This window comes from Hirundo rustica, chromosome 1 (genome assembly GCF_015227805.2).
Source record: "Hirundo rustica isolate bHirRus1 chromosome 1, bHirRus1.pri.v3, whole genome shotgun sequence".
Classification (NCBI taxonomy): Eukaryota; Metazoa; Chordata; class Aves; order Passeriformes; family Hirundinidae; genus Hirundo; species Hirundo rustica.
Window position 1 is genome coordinate 124,365,610 of NC_053450.1, and position 20,423 is coordinate 124,386,032.

At 41.1% G+C, this 20,423-nt stretch overlaps 1 protein-coding gene across 1 annotated transcript in view; it reads left to right on the forward strand.

Annotated features, from left to right (window-relative positions):
- RAPGEF5 (Rap guanine nucleotide exchange factor 5) overlaps window positions 1–20,423 on the forward strand; it is a 159,260-nt gene that overhangs the window by 42,965 nt on the left and 95,872 nt on the right. Inside the window, exons 7-8 of the mRNA XM_040091093.1 lie at window positions 2,509–2,557; window positions 18,717–18,793. Of these exons, the coding sequence (XP_039947027.1) occupies window positions 2,509–2,557; window positions 18,717–18,793 (126 nt within the window). The remainder of the gene's footprint in view (window positions 1–2,508; window positions 2,558–18,716; window positions 18,794–20,423) is intronic.

Genomic DNA, 20,423 nt, shown 5'->3' on the forward strand with positions numbered 1-20,423 from the left:
AGAAGGATGCTCAGCAGTACCAATCCTTTGCTTGCTGTGAATCCATGAGAGGGTGCTCAGATTGTCATGATGGAACCATTTGATGAAGGAACTTTTGCTTGCTGTTAACACCAGAGAAACATTTTTTTCCTCCTGCTTTATCTGAAGGGTTTTGCTCAAGTTAAGGAAAAGACCAGCTGCATTCCTGGCCAGCAGCAAACTATGAGATATTTAGCTTGACGTAGACAAAATATAGAGACCTAGCCTTTCACAGAACCAGTGATTCTAGCACTGTCTTTCAAACCTAAAAGGTGCCACCTTATAAGCAACAGTAATACTGCAAATGCAACTGCAGGATCCCACAGTGCTGCCTTTTCTGACAAGGTGGGTTTTTCTTTGTAGCCATGGAGAGATTTGCATTTCTTGAATGTTCGATTGGGTTAAGTGATACATTTGCAATTGTTTCAGGCTGTAGTGTCTCTTAAGGATAATCTTGGGATAATGTATTTATTACATGCTAAAAGATAAAGATTAGATATCAGTGAAATGCTTCTTACTGTCAGTAACCTGTGACAATAGACCAGAATTGAGGCATCAGACATGGGTACCTTCTTCTGAGTTTAATGAAGGAAGAGTTACCACAAGAAGTGTAGCTATAAAAAGTCATGGTGGTGTTATTCAGAAACAACTTGGGCTTTGTTGAAAATCTTGCTCTTTACTAGATAGCTTGTATGTATTTTTATAATCTTGTGTATAGCAATTGCTGCAAGGAAGCACATGAGCTGTTTTTCCACAGAATAACTGTTCTTTCCCATTTTACTTGAAGTTTATGCTTGCATTTTCCATGATTAATATTTCTCCAGACATGGGAATGAGTGTACAGGAAGGAAGGGAAGGTGCCAGCTTGCACAATTGTGCTGGAAACAGGATGACATTTAAGAAAACCATGGCATTGCCTTCATATTTTCCTGCTTGGAGTTGCAGAAAACTCTGTCCCTCTCAGTAGGGCAGCATCAAGGAAGAGAAAAGATCCTTTTCCCTTGCAAGGACAGCAAAAAAAAATCTTCTTGGTCCTTTGCCACAACGGAAAGAAGGATGCAAGCAAAGGAAGGATGTGGCCTCTGGTATGACTGCCTTCTGCCACATGCAGAGTGCACTGCTGGGTGGCTCCTGAGCATCTGTTCAGTGGGTGCTGGAGTTACCATGGTACTGAGGTGCCCTGAGGGATTTTGTCTGTCTTTCTGCTCAGACCAGTTATAATGCCAGCTATTCTTCTTTCACATTTTCAAACTTCTCTTCAGAGTCATGAGAGTAGGGTATCGTCAGTTGTTAGTAATTGTATTACTTTGGGAATCCTCTGTGGGCTTTGTGCCTTATGACTGAACCGCATATCTTGAGAATGATGTTTGAAATTTCATATCTCACAGAAACTGCATGTCAAACCTCCCACTGCAGAATAGCCTTGAGCCTTGCCTAGGTCTGTTAGACAAGAGGCTAGTATGCACTGCTGGAGACTCTGTACAGAGAGGTGAGACAATCCCTAGAAAAAGTTGTAATGTGCCTATTTTTATTTTTTTTTTTTAATACTGAAGGCAAGCTGTCTGGGAAAATTAGGGAAACTGGAAGTAGCTGAGACCTTTAAAGGAATCTGAGAGCATGGATGGGGCAGAGGAAGGGAAGAACTGAGATGCATTCAGCAGAGAGCATTTGGGGTGCTGTAGCGCAAGTGCAAGCAGCTGCAGTGGGACAGATGATAGCAGAGAAGAAGCAGGAAGCGTAAGAATAATGTATAGAAAAATGATAGAAAAAGATATGATATAGAAAGGAATAGACCTGTGGGGACAAGTGGGTGTAGAGTTGAGCTGGCAAAAGACAGAATAGCTGGTCTATACAGAGAATATGAAGACTGCAGAGACAAGAAGATAAGGGAGTTGGTTGGCATGGCAGGGCTGTGTTACCACAAGCTAGTGAGGGAGCCTGTAAATCTGAAAATAGCCCTGACTTCTGCATTTTCATCTCAAGTGAATTTTTGGTCCTGAAATTCTCAGCTATGCTACTAGGAGAGGTTTCCTTCTCCTGGAAGATAGAAAAAGTGAAGGTCAGTTATATACCTGAACCTTTGTCAAACCTCAGCATGAAGAACTTTCTTATTCTGGAGTCACACAATAAATCCAACATTACAGTGTGCTCATCAGAAGCAAAACAAATATGTAACAAGGGAAGGGAGAAGATTCAAGTGTGTGCTTGTGAAAGAGATATGCTGTGCAAATAAATTACAGGTCAGGCTACTGAATTGCCCACTCCCTAAGGAATGTGTGGTATTTACATGAAATTAAAGTCACAGAATTTCCAGCTGAAAAGGAGATAGATGTGCTAGGAAAACTGACTGTAGTTTCAAAACTAGGCATAGTCCCACATGCAGTTGATTGCTCCAAAGCATTGATAGCTCCTATCTTACCAGTGTTGCATTTTGTTTTATTTGACTGTGCAAGGAACAATAACCATCCTTTTCTTTTCCGGATATTTTAGGTACAGAGAGAACTGGCTGCTGTTATTGCCTTGAAAGCAAGGAAGTCAGGTGAGTCAGGCTGAACTTCAGAGGGGTTTTGTAATGCTGTTCTCTTTTGTCATTTCTTGGAGTAACTGAATTGTCACTGCTGTCTTTTTAATGTGGGGAAGAAAAGATGGTGATGGAGAATCTGTGTATACAGCACAATGCAATTACAGTTAAGTTTCTCTCCTTCCAGCTCGTTACATCTAATGACCTAGCAAATAAAATCAGTGTTACAGTTGAACCTGGGTCTCTTTCTGGCCAAAATCACTATTTTTTCTAGGCTTGTGCTTTATAAAAAAAGCTGATGTATTTCTTTGACTTATGTTTAAGAAAAATGAGTTGGTCATTTTCCTTTTTTTTTTTTTTTTAATCATCTGGTATCCCATGCCATCCTATTTTCTGTCTTTTACCAGCCCAGCCAGGTGTTTTTCTTGCTGCTAAAGCAAAAGGACCACTTCATGAACGAAGGCGCTCTTTCCTCTCTGTACATCAGTATGGCTGGAGAGGCAAGCCTTTGATCAGGGCAGGAGGAGGGGAAAGACAATCCCTGGAAGTCTCTGACAGTAAAAGCACTTGCAGCAAATGCTGGTGGCACAGTGCAAAGGCACTGAAATATGTGGCAATCTCATCTCCATGAGGGTTTGGTAGCACAGGCACTTTAGAAGGTAGAGTCTGCATTGCTGAGCCAGAGTGGAAGCAAGGAAGCTCTGTTTTCAAGGCACTGCACAGGAACCAACAGAACCTACTTGGCCAGACCTGACTGTTCACAGGGTTAACTCTCTGGTATCTTCGTGCAGTGTCTTCTGCACCAAGTTGAATGTATTTATAAAGTAAAACAGAGGTGGAGTGGCCTTAAATTATTAGTGTGTTCCCAAAGCCATTGAGGTCTTCGAGTGCATTTTCACTGAGCATCTCTTGTGATTTTCAGTGATTTTTTTAGAAATCAGAGTCACAGATCTTGTATTTCTTGAGCTATTTCCTCACTTGTTCACTGTGCTGCATCATAATATCTATCAGTCTGTCTGTGGCTTACAAGTACAGCACAAAATTCACTACACACATGCACAACACACGCCATGGTGTTGTAAACGGGAGGCACCAAGATGTGGCTGGTGTACCTGCAAATATTTCCCTCTGAATATGTAAGTATTAAAAAAATATTCTAGGCATAGTTTGATGCCATTTTTTTCCTGGAAGTAGAAGTATATAGAAGTATATAGAAATATATAGAAGTTGTACCCACACTCATCCATAAATGTAAATCTGTAGAAAGCAAACACAAATGTGAGTGTGAATTCAGACCTGAATTGCTTCTGTGTGGTAGCTTTGCTTCTGGAAGTGCTGTAGTAGTTTATGGTGTCAACACCCCTCTGCTGCTTGACCTCACCTGGTGTCACCCCAGTCCCACCTGACTTGTAATGGCTGAACATGGAAATGCTTCTGCTCTGGCTCAGTGCAGAGGAAAACAGGCTATCTTAAAGAAGCACTCAAGGTAATCTGTTGGTTTGCTGTTAAATGGGATGAGCTTGGTGCCCTTTACTTTTACTTCTTGCTTATGGAGGTATAAGAAATCTCTCTGCTTCTAAGCAGTTTTGTCACCAAATATTACTACTGCTACTAGCTATAATTAAAAAAGGGTTGTAATTAGCCTCTTCTTTCCTGTTGGTGGATGGTTGTTCGAGTATAAAATGGGATGGGCATTGAATTAGGAATGAGGTACAAGGGATGAAAACCCACAAGGAGAATATCTCTTGGAGCCTCCTTTTTACTGGTGTAATTGCGATCCTCAATGAACAGGTAGAAATATTTCAGTCAAGAATCACAGCCTTAAAAAACCAAAGCTCCTTATAGAGCTTTGCAGTGCTGTCCAGCCTTTCCTAATACATTAATGTAAACTCTTAAAATATCTGTTCTGATCTGAACAAAAGATAACTCTTTAGTCAGTTTAACTAGTGCATGCTTGCTGTTGAAATTTGCATTTCTTTATGCCCCATCTTGGATGCCTGTAAAAAATGGGTGTATGATCAGGCATAACTGTAAGGTCTAATTTAAGTTAATGCCTTTAGTAAAGTCGGTGCAGAGTAAATTAGGGGGGTTGGTTATGCTCCTTTATTGCTGGTGGTTAAATTCACAGTGTAGCAGTTACTGTGAGCAATCAAGCTATGGTGTGCTGTGCCAGGTGAAGCAGATTTCAGAGAAATGTACTTCTGGAGCTGTAAGCCACAGTATCTTTCGAAGATATTGTTCCTCTAATCCTCTCCTAGACTCCATATAATTCCAGGAAATAAGCCACCAAAATTCAGACAAAGAGTTTATTTTGGCTTGAAAAGAGTGGAACATGGCTTTTGGGCCAGCTGCCCTGGGTAGCTTCCAGGCTGGTGTGAATGGCGTGGGAGCCTGGCTCTTCCACCCTGGGATTCTTGAGTGGGGAGGGCAGGCCATGGGCGTGGTCCTGACCTGCTGTCTGGAACCTGGCTGCAGAGGGTAATCGGTTCATTAACCAAAAGCTTTCCTAGAGATCAGCAGCCCCCCTCCCCTCATTAAAAAAAAATAAAAAAAAAAAAAAAAAAAAAAAAAAAAAAGCATTTTTGCCTAATGCAAGGACTATCTAATATGTTCCTAAATTAGTTTAATTTCTGGATGTACCTCTGTCCTTAGAGAGACCCTTCACAGTGATTTAATTGTACTAGAAAAACTGGCTGATTTAAGTTTTTGCATTATTTGTCTAGAACTGCTGTAGTAATCCCTGTGTTAAGTTGCATGGAAAGCACTATCCAAGCACCTAAACACCACAGCTCCTTGTGCACGAGGTGAAGAGGTTCCAAGTAGGAAAGTTTGCTGTATTTGGAGAGGGGGGGGAAAGTATTGCCTTAGGTTACCTGAATGAACTGTTTGTTTTTGTGTAAATGAAGCATTGGTTTGCTACCTAGTACATGTGTGTGACGCGCAGTAATTGCAAGTATTAGAGTTCTGGCTGTGGCAGGGATTTCCACACTCTATCTGCTGACAAAAGCCAAGGTACAGACCTGAGCCTGCTGTGGGGTAGGGCACAATATCAAATTCTTGCTAGTACAGGATCTGACTTGATGGGGAATGTCTGCTACCAGGAAATAAAAAGGCGGTAGGGTGTGGGGTAGAATGCCTTTCCCCAAGAGCTGTTCTGTTTTTACTGTGGTGTAGAAGAATAGGAGAAATTCATAAAACTGGCAGATGCTGAAAGAAAAATGAGGAATCTGAAAAATGAAAAACTTCTGTGCTGTGGGAAAAAAGCTCTGTTTTCATATTCCAGATGTGTACTGCAAGTATACTGCTCTGATAACAAGGCATATGCTGACAGAGACATGCTTGAGAGCTTCCATGCAGAGGGAGCTCAGCACTTTTAGTTTCTTTGCAAATAGAACTGAACCAGGATAAAATAAGTGTCTGTAATTCTGAAGTGTTGATGGACCTCAGTAACACTGTTGACTTGAAATCACGTTTATATTTCATTAAAATAAAGCTCTCATGATAAAGGTGAGCTAGGAGGGGGAAATGAGCTTGTGCACTTCTCTGTGGCTTATAAAAATGCATTGAAATTATTCTTGCCTAACCTTAGAAATAAATAGATTAAATACTGTCTTCTGTGGTTTGGTAAAAGGTCTTGGGGAAGCAAATAAGTGGAGCAGAAGGGAACTTTTTCTTTAATTATAGGCACTTGGCATTAAATTGTTTGGTTTATTTATACCTTGCTGGCTTCTGATAGCTTCTGCAAATGTGCTGAAACGTAACATAAATGCAGCCTCCCGTCGGAAGGTTTACAAGGGTTGGCATTTATCTCAATTGCTTGTCATGGCTCATGACATGTTTCTTATGTGTTAGAGATGGTAGGTAAAACAAGGATAAAAAGCAGCAAATAGCCTAAGGCTGGAGGCTTTAGCTGGTGGCAAAACTACACGGGTATATGTGAACTGATCAAAACCTGTCAGGTAGATGCTCTGTACCGGTGTTAATCCCATCCACAAACAAGATGCCTTGCATTTCTGTGCACAAACCGAGCTGCACCCCATGGCATCACCCAGCAAATCCCTTTATAGAAGAAGGAATTTCTATAACTTTATTTGTGCAAAGGATCAGTTGATAAGGGCTCTTGTCTTTGTGTTTATGAATACAGGGCCTAACTGAGATAATAGCTGACAAGGTATGGATGAGGTAGGAAGATGGTGACTCAGCTTCTCCCCAGGCACTGCAGGAGTAGCAGCAGGTCTGTGGGTGCTTCTCCCTCCCACTGTGAAAGGCAGGGCAGCCACAAATGCCCTAGAACTTGTGTGTGGTTTTTACCTCCCTAATGAATGATATTCAGCTTTCCACTATATAATTAGATAGATTTTAGTCATGCCATTCTTGAATTGGCAAGCTCTATTGATTTTTAATATATAATTTACATTTTATTTATAATAATGTGTAATAATTTATAATAATATGACTTTTGTAATATATTGACTCCATATTTGAGATCTTCTGGATTGCCTCCACCCTATTCTTACATATATGTATGCATAGCTGTCCTTGCCCTTTTCTTTTGTATTGCTTCTGTCAGAACCTAACTGCCTATGTGATTTGCTTCGTATTTTTATTTTAGTGCAGACAATTCAATATGAAGCAGTCACTGGGGCTTGAGCTTTGCCGACGTGAATGAAAAGCAAGCTGTGAACAGCTATTCCTTTTCCCAGGCACTGCACCACCTCTACAGAGCTGCTGTCAGAGCTGCTTGCGTGACTCGACTCAAACACACTCCAGGCAATGTCAGCCTGGTTAAACACATGAGAACAGTCAGGCTGGGTCAGGTTAAAAGTCCATCCAGCTACGCTCCTACCGTGAGCGATGAGTAGGGGATGCTTAGAGTAGAGAAACAGAGCGAGTGCAGTCTTTCTGGTGTACACACTCAGCACCTACCAGCCTGTGAGAGAGGGATTTTGCTGTACCCACACTGCTGTGATAGGTAACCCTTGCTGGACCTTTTCTCCATTAATTTATCAAATTGCTTTTTAAGCCTGCTTATACTCCTGACCTTCATCATCTCTTATGGCAGCAAGTCTCACAATTCACATGTGTAGTGTGTTAAAACTTATTTTTTCTTGTTTGTTTTAAACACATTCCCTGTGACCCTCATTCTGTTGTGATATAGCTCTTTGCTGACAGAGAGTGGTGAATAATCCATTCCCTATTTGTCATTATACTATTCAGGATTTTGTGCACATCTTTCATACTCCTGTGAGTGGTCTCATTTCCCGACTGTACCTAGTCATTCCTCATACCAAATCTCTTCCATTAAATCTGATTGGCTTTGCTACATCTATTATATTACTTTTGAGATGGGGCAGCCAGAGCAGCATATGGTATAGCAGCAACATGTGCTAGAGTTGACACAAAGTGAGGGTGGCAGCTTCTTATCTGGGTGGAGAAGTGGAGGTGTGTGGGAAGGAGCCCAGTAAGACACTTTGGGCAGCATTAAGCTGTTTTATCAGCTTAGTTAACTCAGGAAATTGCATCTTTTATCTTTCAGCCCATTTCCTAAAGTAGTACAGATCCTTGTGAGACTTCTCAGTAAATTTATTCTACAATAATTAGTAAAAGTTTTGTCATATGGTGCTATCTGAATGTCCTAGGCTATGTTATTCATTTTAGTCACCCGTAGAAGCATTGTTATATAGAAAATGAAAATCATTACAAATTTTAGTTAGATTTGTATACACGCTTGAAAAATGACGTAACAAATGCATGATCAAAGGTCATTCAAGAATGGACTAGTTCAGCATTGTTTATAAATTTCAAACACTTTAAGTACTATTGAATTACGTGTTTCACAAACAACCAGCTATTCAATATCTTTGGAATAAAATGTGCATACTTTTTTACCACTTCTGCCACTGAAAAAAAGCATAATGAGGTATGAAAAAACTTGGTCCTATTTACAGAATAAAGTGACAGTCATGTGCCAGAGAGATGGGCATTTTCCCTTGTGAAAAAAATTGAGAACCTTTGAAGGGTGGGAAAAGGATAAAGCAGTATCTTAGTGCTTTTCTGTTCTCTTCATGTCTCTTTTCAAGAGTAGTATTGAAGTAGCATCTCACTTCATTACAACTTCCAGTTCCTCTAAGCACCCACTTGTTTAAAGCAAGGGCTGAAATTAGTAAACTGTGAAATGAGAATTCTTCTGCAAATTTTTCTGCAAATGTTACTTAGTGGATTCACCTTGGAGAAATGGCCACTTAAAGTGAAGGTGCAGGACTCTTGTGCTTCTGTTAAGTCATGGTGACTGTATCTTCATTTTTCCCCTGCCCACTGAAATGTGATTCAAAATAAAACTTCACCTGAAAACATAGCTAGCAATATTTTAAAAGTAATGCTGTACTTTAGAGTCCTTCTTTAAGGTCTGTGATTTCAGGTCTTGAAGTAAAGGAGATGATCTTGGTTTGTTCAGCCTAGAGAAGAGAAGGCTGAGGAAGACCTCATGGTGGTCCCTCTCAGGGGGAAGCAGAGGGGCAACATTGATCTCTTCACTCTCATGACCAGTGACAGGACTCAAGGAAATGACATGAAGCTGAGTCAGGGCAGGTTTAGTTTGGATATCAGGAAAAGGTTCTTCACTCAGAGGGTGCTTGGGCACTGGAACAGGCTCCCCAGGGAAGTGGTCAGAGCACCAGGTCTTTCTGAGTTCGAGAAGCTTTGGGACAACGCTCTTAGGCAGATGGTGTGATTCTTGAGGTGTCCTGCTCAGGGATGATTCTGATGAGACCTTTCTAACTCAGCATAATTTATGGTTCTATGATTCTAATCATGTTTGCTTCTTTAAGCAATCTTTTTAAAACATTTCACACTCTATTGAAGGGAATCCCTACTCCTAGGGACCAGTGGGATTTACAATGATGTATTGCTCCACATGGGATTTTTCCATTATTCCTGAGAACAAGCACGCCCCAAAAATGACAGCATCTCAAAAGGGCAGGATCAGACCCTGTCTAGCCCTGGGGAGCCATGCTCATTTGTGCCCGCCCTGGGTGATGCTGGGGGTGGGAAATGTCCTGGACAGCATCAGTGAAAGGACTACACAGTAACACTTACCAGCTGTTGTGTGTTCAACAGCTGATATAAAGCAGAATGGACTCAGACTTGGAAAAAGAAGCAGAAGAGCTTTCTCCTGGGAATTGTGGTGAGAGGGATTTTGGCAGCTCATGGTTTTGTTTTTGCAGTTGTTTTAGAACCTTGAGCACAGTTCTTTCTGTGTGATCTAAGGTACTCACAGAGAAGAAATGAGCAATGCAGAGTAGCTGTGTAGGGGAAAGGTATTTTGCACATACGCGAAAAGAGCACAGTAAGGTCGGAAAGACAGCAGCTGTGCAAAAAAAAAAAACAAAACCCCAGGTGATTGTTTTGTTTACTGGGGCTTTGGGAGAGGCATTTACACTGAGTTCACAGAATTTATTTATTCAGAGTCCTCTTTGTTTCCTGCTCCTTTCCTGGCCATGCCTGGGGGATGTTTCCATGGAATAGAGAGCAGTGTTTCACTTTGCACCAGCCAGCTCAGCGACAGTCCATACCTCCTTGTTTGATCTGTTCCCAGGAACCTTTCTCTGACCATGTAATGGGCTCTTTCTTCTCCATCCTTCCATCATCTCGTTTCAGACTGTTACCTATAACACTGTTATAGGTACATTCACTACCACGTGATTTTTTTAAAAAAATTATTTTAAATATCATGCACATGAGAACAAATATCTACAATTAATTACTGGACAAAATTTAAAACTTTCTGCATTCAAGCATCGAATGGTTCCCCTTGAACTGCGACTGGTACAAAACCCCTTGCTTTTGTCTGTTCCTGTGGTAATCCTACAGCATTTTCATATAATTTTTCACATATTTTTCTCCTTGATAAAAAAATATGACTTCATAGGTTCACAACATGAGTATAAAATGTGGCTTTATCTTTTGCATACGTCACAAAGGGCCAGGCATTTAAAACCAAATCTTCTCTGGCCACATGAATCAGCAGTCATTGTTTAGCTATTAAAAAAATGCCTGTTTCATTTAGCCAGAGGTGTTTTACAAATTTTGTTGTTCTAATGAACCACTACCTTGCATGAAATAGGGACCTTCAAAGCCAGTTGAAAGACTTTGGTTTTTGTAAAAAAAATAAACAGAAGTTCCTAACAAAACCAGTTGTACAGTAATGTGAAATGACCATTATCTGACTGAGCTAGGAAATATTGGTGGCTTTACTTGGTACACTCATTTTTAAGTTTATAATGGCTATATAATGTAGGCAGACCTGAGCCTCATTTAAGCAAATGAGCTTTCCTGAGGTCATTTTTCCCCTTCCTGTGGTCATTTAGAAGCAGTGGGAAGGAATGGCGCCTCAATGGTGATCAGCAAGACCAAATCTACATCTGCCAGCCTCCTTTCTTACCACAGTGGCTTTGCTGTGTTTAGGTTGGAGATGCCTACCCTTGCTGTTATCTGTTCCTTTTGATAAACTCTGCAATGAGAGGAAACGCTCTTGCGACATTTTCTAGAGTCCTGTTTCCTATTTGAGATGTGAGAAATGGCTTGTAGCACTAGGACCCATGGGAACTTTTTTTTCTGCATGGAAACTAATCGGAATAATGAATACTCTCTGTGCAAATTCAATATTAGTTCTACACCTAAGGTCGAGCAGAAGTTAATGACCATTTTTTACATACGGAAGTCAGTTATGAGACCAACATTACATTTCACACTTTTGTAATTATAAAATAGAATGCTGGAGTAATTTATGTTAAATTGATTTAAACTACAAAGCATAAACATCATAGCATCCCAGGTTAGGGTTTGAGAGAAAATGGCATCGTTGTCACTTGTGCAATAGTTCATTCACCGATTTACAAGTACCTTTATTCCATCTTGTGCTTGCTGTGCTTTTTTACATACAGAGGTGCTGAACAATGCTGTAAGTGGGAGTCTGTCTCTAATAATTTTTGCATTTTCTTTGTTTCTTTAATTAGCTGATTTACTCAGCTGATTGCACAGCTGTCTGGGCAACACCCCCCCCAGGGGTCTGCCAACTGTTTCAGAGATATGTAATGCACTCAGTGAAGGGAAATCTGTATGATAATTTGCATGCATATATGCAGAAATAGTGGGAAGGAATAAGAAAGCTCAAAGGCAATTTTTGTATTCCTAATAAAAGGAAAGATGTTAAGGATGAACTTAAAAACCTTTCTCTTTTCAGTAATTTCTGAGAAAAGATTACTCTTTCATGGTAAATAAGTAACCAATTCTCAGTTGGAAGGTTTTGTTCTGGGGATTATTGCTCTCTTACAAGCAGCTTTTTGGGGATTTCAGAGATACTCACTGCTTTTTAGTTTTCCCCTTTAGTTTGGAAAGAGAGCTTGGAAAGTGCAGGAACATGCATGAGGATGTGGTCTCATCTAAAATGGTCCCCAAATCCGAGGTTTGCAAAGCATTTACTGGCTGCTCATCTTTGTTTCCATTGCTCAGCACTAGTGCTCTACATAGCCTAGAGGATCTGGCTTTTAGTTTCCCCAGTGGTGTCTGTATGAGCTATTCATTTTTTTCCACTCTGATAAATTAATAAGCATCAGCAAACATTATAACACTGTCAAACAGCTCAGAGCTGCCATAGTAACCAACCTCTCTAGAGCTCGCTGTATACCCTCCACAAAGAACAACAAGGCATATCACAAGTTCCATTGTTCAAAATAACAGTTAAGTTTTCAAAAATAATGAAATTAGCTTAGTTATGTGATTTAAAAAAAAATAAAATCAAAATTTGTGGTTTTTTTGAAAGCTTCATGCCAGCAACTTCCATTGGAAAAAAAAAAACAAAAAACCACCAAAAATACCAACAACAACAACAACAACAAATCCAGAAGAGAAATAAGCATTCCTGTTTAAAATTTGGAATATAAGAAGAATGCTAGAAGTTGTGAGCTTCTCAGCAGCTGACAATAAATCAAATAGTGCAGGCTGATGGCAATTCTGGAGCCTCTCCCCGGGAATATTCTTGCAGATTCCTGAGGTCTTGTTGGTTTGACAGGGGAAAAAAATAACTTCCACAAGGGCTATAACCATCCAGCAGGGGAGAGGCAGTGAAAGTCTGTTGGCTTGTCAAAGAAAAGGATTCCTTGTGCTCAGAAGTTCAGTCTCTTTAACTATTCCAAGGTGGGAATATGTCCCCTATTTGTAGTCAGGATGTAGTTGCCTTTTACTCACTGGCTAGATAAAAGAGATTCATATATGAATTGTGATCACAGAGTACTGAAAAGACTGAAATCGTACAAAGGGCAGACTGGTTTGATGTTCTAGGGTGTTAGCAGGTTAAAGAACGACACTAAATAATAGATCAATGTCCACGTTTGAAATGAAGGAGCATCTCTGAGTACATAAGCCGTGTAGCCTTAGGGGTGACCGAGCTTTGCATGGCAAGCAGAGCTACGTCTGGGGCAGCTGTGGGGACAGCAAAGTCCCCATGCAGCCTGTGCAGTCCCAGGTATTGGGTATCCCAGCCGGGCAGTGTTTGTGCAGCTGCAGTCCTCCACGCTGGGCTGCTGCTGAGGCCATGCAGCCTAGGGCAGTGTCTGCTGAAGGTGGTTTTTGGGCTCTCGTTCCCAAAAGTCAGGCGGTCCTGGGCCCCAGGATGGATTTCACAGCAAGGGCTGCTGGCAGAGTTGTGTGGCACAAGGGGTCTGGCAGCAGCGTGACCTGAGGGGTGTCCTGTCTCCCTGCCTGGGTGCCCTGTTCACAGCCAGGTCATCAAACCCAGCCAGCTTGGTAGTAATCCTCTGCCAGCCCACAAATCCCAAATGCCTTATGGTAGCACAGAGGGGGAACAGGGGTCAGTACAGGGGGTGTGGGACAGGCAGCAGTGATGGGCAGCCAGACTGGCTCCCTGGAACGGCCGTGTGGTGCCATCCAGAGGGAGCTGCTTACAGATGGGCTGATGTCCTCGCCTGCTGTTCAGCAGCAAAATGGTTAACTGCGACGACAGTCCTTTCTTAAGCATTTAAATAATTAGCTTTCACAGTTAACACCCTATTAAGCCAAACGGAGGAAGTTCACACCTCTCCTGGTGTTATTGTTCCAGTCTGGCTGGCTGCAGCAGCAGAATGACGCTGGTGCCTTGGTTTGTGTTGAAAGGTTATCTTTGCAGCCAGAAGGGGTAGAAAGAAGAAATTTCATTTATAGAAAAGGAAGAAAGCACAATAAAGCAAAGCCTCTGGGAAGATTACAACGCTGCGGGTTCCAGGAGTTGTTTTATGAGTGGATTTTTTTTAACTGTCCTTCCCACTTTCAGTTGGGCAAATGATTCTGCTATATTGAACAAGACTAAGCATTAAAATGAAATAATGTGCTTGTAATATTATGTGACTTACAGAAATCTCACTCATCAAATGTAATTAATTTACCTTCAAGTTTGTGGCATAAAGAAGAGTGTGTCATGAAGGCACTGTTCTGTGGATAACCTTGGCAGATTCTTCCATAGGCAAGAGAAGGTGTGTTGTTACCCTCACTGGATGCCAGCCTGTGTAGCTGAGGTGAGCCTTTAGCATGTGTGCTGTGCTCCTTGCTGCTGGAAAGACAAATCCCTTCCAATGCCTTGAATCGACACTGAACTTTGTGGGAGGGCTGTAAAAGAAGGGGGAACACGGTTTATTGGTTCCAATGTGAGCAGTGGTTACAACTTTTCCTTTCACACCCCCGTGTGATGGCCGATTCTGCTGTAGTAGCGGGTACAAAAGGAGTTATTTTGGTTTCTTATTCCTTTTTTTTTTTTTTTTTTTTTTTTTTTCTTTCTCCCAAACCTCTCCCGGACAAGAGTTCTCTGTGCTAACATAGGTTTACAGAGGAATCTGCTAACAAAATCTCAGGTCTGCTCTGTGGAGGCACAAGCAACTCAGATAAGATGATGGTCCTTGTGATCTTTAAGTGACCATAAAGCATCAACATCCTGAATTCCCTAGGCTAATTTGCAAATGGACATATTTGAACTGCACATTAGCAAGCTAATGCTCATTTGACATCTTTTTCTTTAGTTCATGATGACCTTTCCTCCAAAGGAGAAATGCTGGAGGTAGAAAAGGGAATCAGTCATTCTGCATTTGTTTGTATTTTTTCCTGTCTCAGGTCTCAAGCCTGAACTCAAATATAACATTAAATAGATACATATAGATCAGGGTAAGCTACCTTTGCCTTTCCCTGTTATAGCTGCTTTGTAAAAAATGCTGGGATATTTGTATCAGGGAGCAAAGCTGGATTTATGGTGGTGGAGAAGGAAACGTTTGGCTCAGCTCCAAAGTTCACAACTTTTTTTGTGTGTACAATTCCAGAATCAGCATTTGCCTGGGAAGTACTTTCCTATCCCACCCTAAGCTTCCACTTGCTTTTCCTGTGGTTGAATTTGCAATATCTTTTTTTTTTTTTTTTTTTAATCAAAAAATAAATGGCCAGCTAACAGTAAGTAGGAAATTATCCTGGAAGTCTTATATTTTGTGACAGAACTTGTATTGCATGCACAATTAACCCTTGAGAGCAGCGTCTGGGCAAATTCAAGGAGTGTCTGTGAGTTGTTACGGGAGGCATACTGTGTCTAAAGATACTGCAATCAATTTCTCACATGTATGTGATGGTCCCCAGTAACATAAATTTCTAAATATACCAGAATATTTTAAGAAATATGTGGGTTTTCTCTGTTTTATAGATGAAATGCATGGTAACCTTTTCCTACAGAAACCAAGAAAATAAAATCAGGGGTTGTTGCTTGTCCGTGTGGTCACTTCAGCCTTCAAGGGCTGTGCTCTTGTGATGGGAGAAAAGGTATGAGATGGTGTGATTCCTTGAGTGTTGCTCCCTGGGTGTAGTTAAATGGCTCAGTTGTGGCTGGTTCTTACAGTTTGGATAAGAGGCAGAGAGGACAAAAAAACCAAGTTTGTGATGGAAATTTCATGAAGAAGAGGCAAAATGCTTCTCTCCCAAGAGAGCTGCAAGAACGTCAGTGTGAGGTCTGTTTGGTTTTTTTGTTGCTCCTTTAAGAAAATATTTACTGCTTCTTTTCTACATTCCTTACACAGTCTAAACAACATTGAAGCCAAGGAGAGCTGGGTCTGGATGATAAAATTTTTCAGGTTTTTTAGAGCTGAATTGTGAAATTGCTGATAAAAAAACTTTTTCTTCCTCAGCTTTTTAAGCCATTCACTTAGAGTAAACTTAAACTGAGGCAATTTTCTTATAGCTTTTAAAGCTGCTCATGTTAAAATCATTCAACACTTAAGGATAGCTGTATCCATTGGGGGTTGTGGACATGCACCCTCTTTCTCTTTCTCTTTGTGCCAGGTAAGAGACCTTGCTGCCCTCAGTTCTGGGTGTTTGCTGCTTGTCACTGTCTCCCTGGCCAGACACTGTCCACTCTCTAACCTGCGCAGCCAGGTCAGCCACAGCTGCTGCTCCCTGAATGTCTGCCTGTTCACTTTGGCTGAAGATGCTCTGGGGTGTTTGCCCTGGCACTGGGCAGGGAAGGGGACACTTGTAATGGAGGCCTGTGACAAGAAGCCAGTTGGCAGGCACTAACCTTTTCCCCTGGCACAGCTGTTTGTGGAACGCCCGGCTGCTCAGGACTGTGGAAAAGCTGGCTGGATCAATGTAAATCACTTAAACCTGGACGCATGGTCTTGTTACTAGCAAGGTGCCACTCCTTTAAATACCATGATTAATAGCCAGAGTCTGGGGGGTTATTTTGCCCATGAGTGCCTGCAGCAAATTGATTTTAGAAGAAATCAGAAAATTGAAAGGAGAACTGGGGAAATGTTCTCACTTAACAGAGTTAGCAGACTTAACAATTTGAGAAATTGCTCAAACAACCAATTTTTAGCATTTGTTAATGCCTTCCGGCATTGCAACATTCCTGTCTCAGGAAGGCTGTGCCTTAGTGGTCAACAAATCGAAGTCCAGAATGCTCTGTGCTAACACAGTGGCAGTGGGTAGAACAGGGTCATGCATGTCTGGGATTGTGCAAGAGGACGAGGCAGCTCTTGGGGAGGAAGGCTGGGAGATGGGTTACGTGGGAAGGTACTGCACAGAGCCCCCAGCCTGGCTGGATAAATTTGCCATTAGAAATTCTGCCCTGCACTAGAAAAGCAGGGGTCACACATGGCTGCTCAGGTGATCTCTCTTGTTACTGGGTCATTGTGTTATTCCTTTTCCAGGCTGAGGCAGAGATATGCCACGATATCTCAAGAATGTTTTGGTATTGCCTAGCTTTAAACACACTGGGATCTAATGCCCATTATACATGCTGACTGTTGTAGCTATAGTGTGACCCCGTGTTTTCAGTATTCACCTTGACTTTCAGGGGTTTTCTGGTAAAGTGATGCCTGCAAACCCCATGGTGAAGACTTATGTTAGAACTCTGCTTCCTTTTGATAATGGATTTTAAAAGATCCTGTAAAGGACTAAACTGTATTGACAGAATGAATTATTTTCCCTTTTATAATTACATTTTTATTATCTTGGGGTTTTTTTATAGCATAACTGTGGGGGAAGAAACAAAATTATAGCCAATATGGCATATGGCATAGCAATATCAGCAGCAATCCTGCAGTAAGCAAAAATAAATCCATACTATTTATTTTAGAGGTAAAGAACAATCCATAGTTACTTTTTTTTAAGTTGCTAGATGCTGCCTAAACATTAGGCTGCTTTTTCTGTGCAGCAGACCCAGAGCACCCATGCAGACACACCAGGCTGGACCTCATTAGGCTCATGTTAGGTGTATGAGCTTGGCCATGGTAACCTGGTTATGTCTGAAGATTCAGGCTGGGGGCTGAGGATAGCATAGATGAGGATGTCTGGACAAGGTTGTACTGCTACCTGCCAGCCCTTTCTCTGCTCCCTTTGCCCATCAACCAACTTCTTGGCTGCCTCAGCTTGCCGACAGAGTTTTAAGGCAACACAGGACTGGTGATCCTTGTCTAAATACACTGTGGGCTGTGGCTGTTCAGTGCAGCCTGATGAGCAGCTCAGGTACACTGGGGTGAAGGAGAGAGGAGGTGGGCAGGAGGGAGCACACCAGCTCAGCCCTCCCACCCATCCATCAAAGCCATAAGGTGTTTTTCGGGAAATAGACGTGACAGCCCTGCTGCTTCAAGGACACTTCTGGTGTCACAAATGCTGTGGTTAAACCAGGAAATCACCCAATATGTACTCAAAATCAAAGATATTTGAGTGTGGTTCTTCTAAGTTGATGTGTACAGTATAAGGTAAAGTCACTTTGCGTCTGTTCTGTTGTGACTTTCCCAACCTGCCATGGGTGTCACATGTCAGAATGTCTGAGAGCTCAATGTCCCACCAAAATACAGCAGGCGGCTGTGCTTACTGACAGGATAGCTTGGGGTATAGTTAGTAAAACTGCCCTGTGAAGCTGTTTGCAATACGGAAGTCTGAGGTGTTCTTTCATAAGAAGTTCCTTGTTTCTTTAGTTGGATGAACTGCTACATCTGGTTTTGACCATTCAAGGGATTACAAGTTTGATACAGAACTTTAACTTGCTGGTTTTTAGTGATTTAAGTCATGTTAATTGGGTGAGGTAGCTGGTTTCTTCTATTGTGCCAGCAGCAAAGAACTTTCAATAAAACATCTCCTGCAACTGTTAATTTCTGGAGATAACTTTCATGGCTAGTGGTGATGTTTGCTAAGATTGACATCACTTTGCTTACAAAGAATATTCCAAGTCTGAGGTGAGGGATAAATCTGCTTATTTGGTTTAGTCTGACCTGATCTTCTGCAATAGGAAGAAGAGGGAGACCTTGTGGTTTTTTTATTGCTTACAAGCCATGATATCTTATTACAATGTGAAGTTTCCTTAAATATCATTGTTTTATCAGGACTAACAGTAACATGATCCAGTGCTATTTAGCACTGGATTTTTCTGCCTGGGGAAAAATTAGGTATACCGTATTTAGCATTTTTCCAAATCCAGTAAGGTGTACCTTACAAAATCTGTCCAAAATCACTCCAGGAGTTAACTAGAAAGCTAAAGTTGAAGCATTTCTTGAGTGGTCATCCTATTTAATCTAAAGTGGGCCATGCCACTTTGCTGCTTTTTGTGATTTAAACCTGCCTGCTTCCAATATATTCCTCTTTCTTATTTTAGCAATTCATCAGAATGAAGAAAACAGCAGTCAAGAAATAAGAGGACTAGAAGAGCTCAAGGATACCTCTGATGCACAGGTACATGTGTAAGATTAATGAAGTCTTGGGAATGTTTTCAGATCTACAAGTTGAAGAACTGTTTCCAATAGCTCTGGGAAATGGATTTTCCTCAATATTCTGTGCAGGGAGCGTGCAGGAGGGGGAAAGTCTGCTGGATCTCATCTTATGTGACTATTTAGAATAAGATTGATGATTACTCTGGGAATTAATCCCATGATGTTGCAATTGGACAGCATTCTTCAGCTATCTTTCCGCTCCTTTTAGATAATACACATAGCATATACCAGATGTGAAAGTAAAATGAGATGTGTTTTAGGAGGCAAGGGCATATGACATTTTGATTGAATTTTAATCACTGTAAGTAGACATGCAATGAAATAGGGATACTTATTAGTCACTCAAGTGCAAGCAACAACCTTCTTCTTTCTTTCCATAACTGCCCTCATTTACAACCAAAGCACACTTCTGGATATTGCCCAGAAGAAACTAAACTGCCTTTTAGGATATTTTATTTGAATTACTTACCCTTTTTAATTCTTTGAATCATTTTTGATTAATCTGCAATTCATTCAGTCATTCCATTCATGTGTTCAAGCTGTGCAAGTGTAACTGTATAGCTCATTGTACTGGTACTGATTATTGCTTTTAATTTAAAATTGATTTTTCCCAGTCTTGACTTTTTTTTCTCCTTCTGTTTCTCTTGCAAATGTTATGTTCCCCACCAGTTGCCACCTTTTGTCCTTCTCCGACATGCAACTAGCAGTTCCTGCCTCTGATTTATCTCCCTAACATTTTGCCAAACTGAAAAGTTGTGTGCAAGGAAGACAGGATTTATGCTGATGTCAGTGAGCAAGCCTAGCTGAAAGGGTACAAGCCATGTAGCCAAGAGTGCATTACAGACATACAGAAAGGACCTGGAGGGAAGCATTGACCTCACTGCACAAAAAATTTGGCTTTCTGTTTGTTTGTTGGATTTTTTTGGGGGGGATGGGGAGGGGAAGGATTTAATATATTCTCAGTTCTACTTAGTTGCTGTAGTTAATACAGTTTTTTGAAAGTGTTCGTTATCATTTATGACATAGACAATGTACATGCAAAGCTCCTAAGTACCAGCTAATAAGATTACCTGGAATAATTATAAAAGCCCATAAACATTTATTATTGGAGTATTGATTTACCCAGATTTTAATTGACTGTAAACCAGCTTCTAAAATTTGAAAGAATATGAAACATATTTTAAATTATACAATTATTAAACAAGCAGCTAACAAAAGCATTCATGTGCTCTGCTGGGAGGCGAGCAGGTGCGTTATCAAAGCAGTGGCTGCTCCAGTTTGTTAGCACCATAAAAAAGGCACCCAGTGAAGGCCCAATGCAGCTTGTTTTAAAGGAGTGAATGATTTTTTTCACTTTAGTTGAGCTGTGCATGTATCTGGAACAAAGCAACAGATCCTGTCTTTTGAGGCAGTGACACATGGTTTTAAGTTTTCAGGTTGATTAAAGGTGAAGCCAGTAATAATTATGTTTTTTTCACCAGCTACAGAAAGAGAGAGAGCTACAGTGAAAGAAAACCAAACCACCACAAACCTCCTGTTAATAGAATTGAAGGGTGTGGTGCCTGCCCTAAACACTTTTCTGTGGGAGAGGG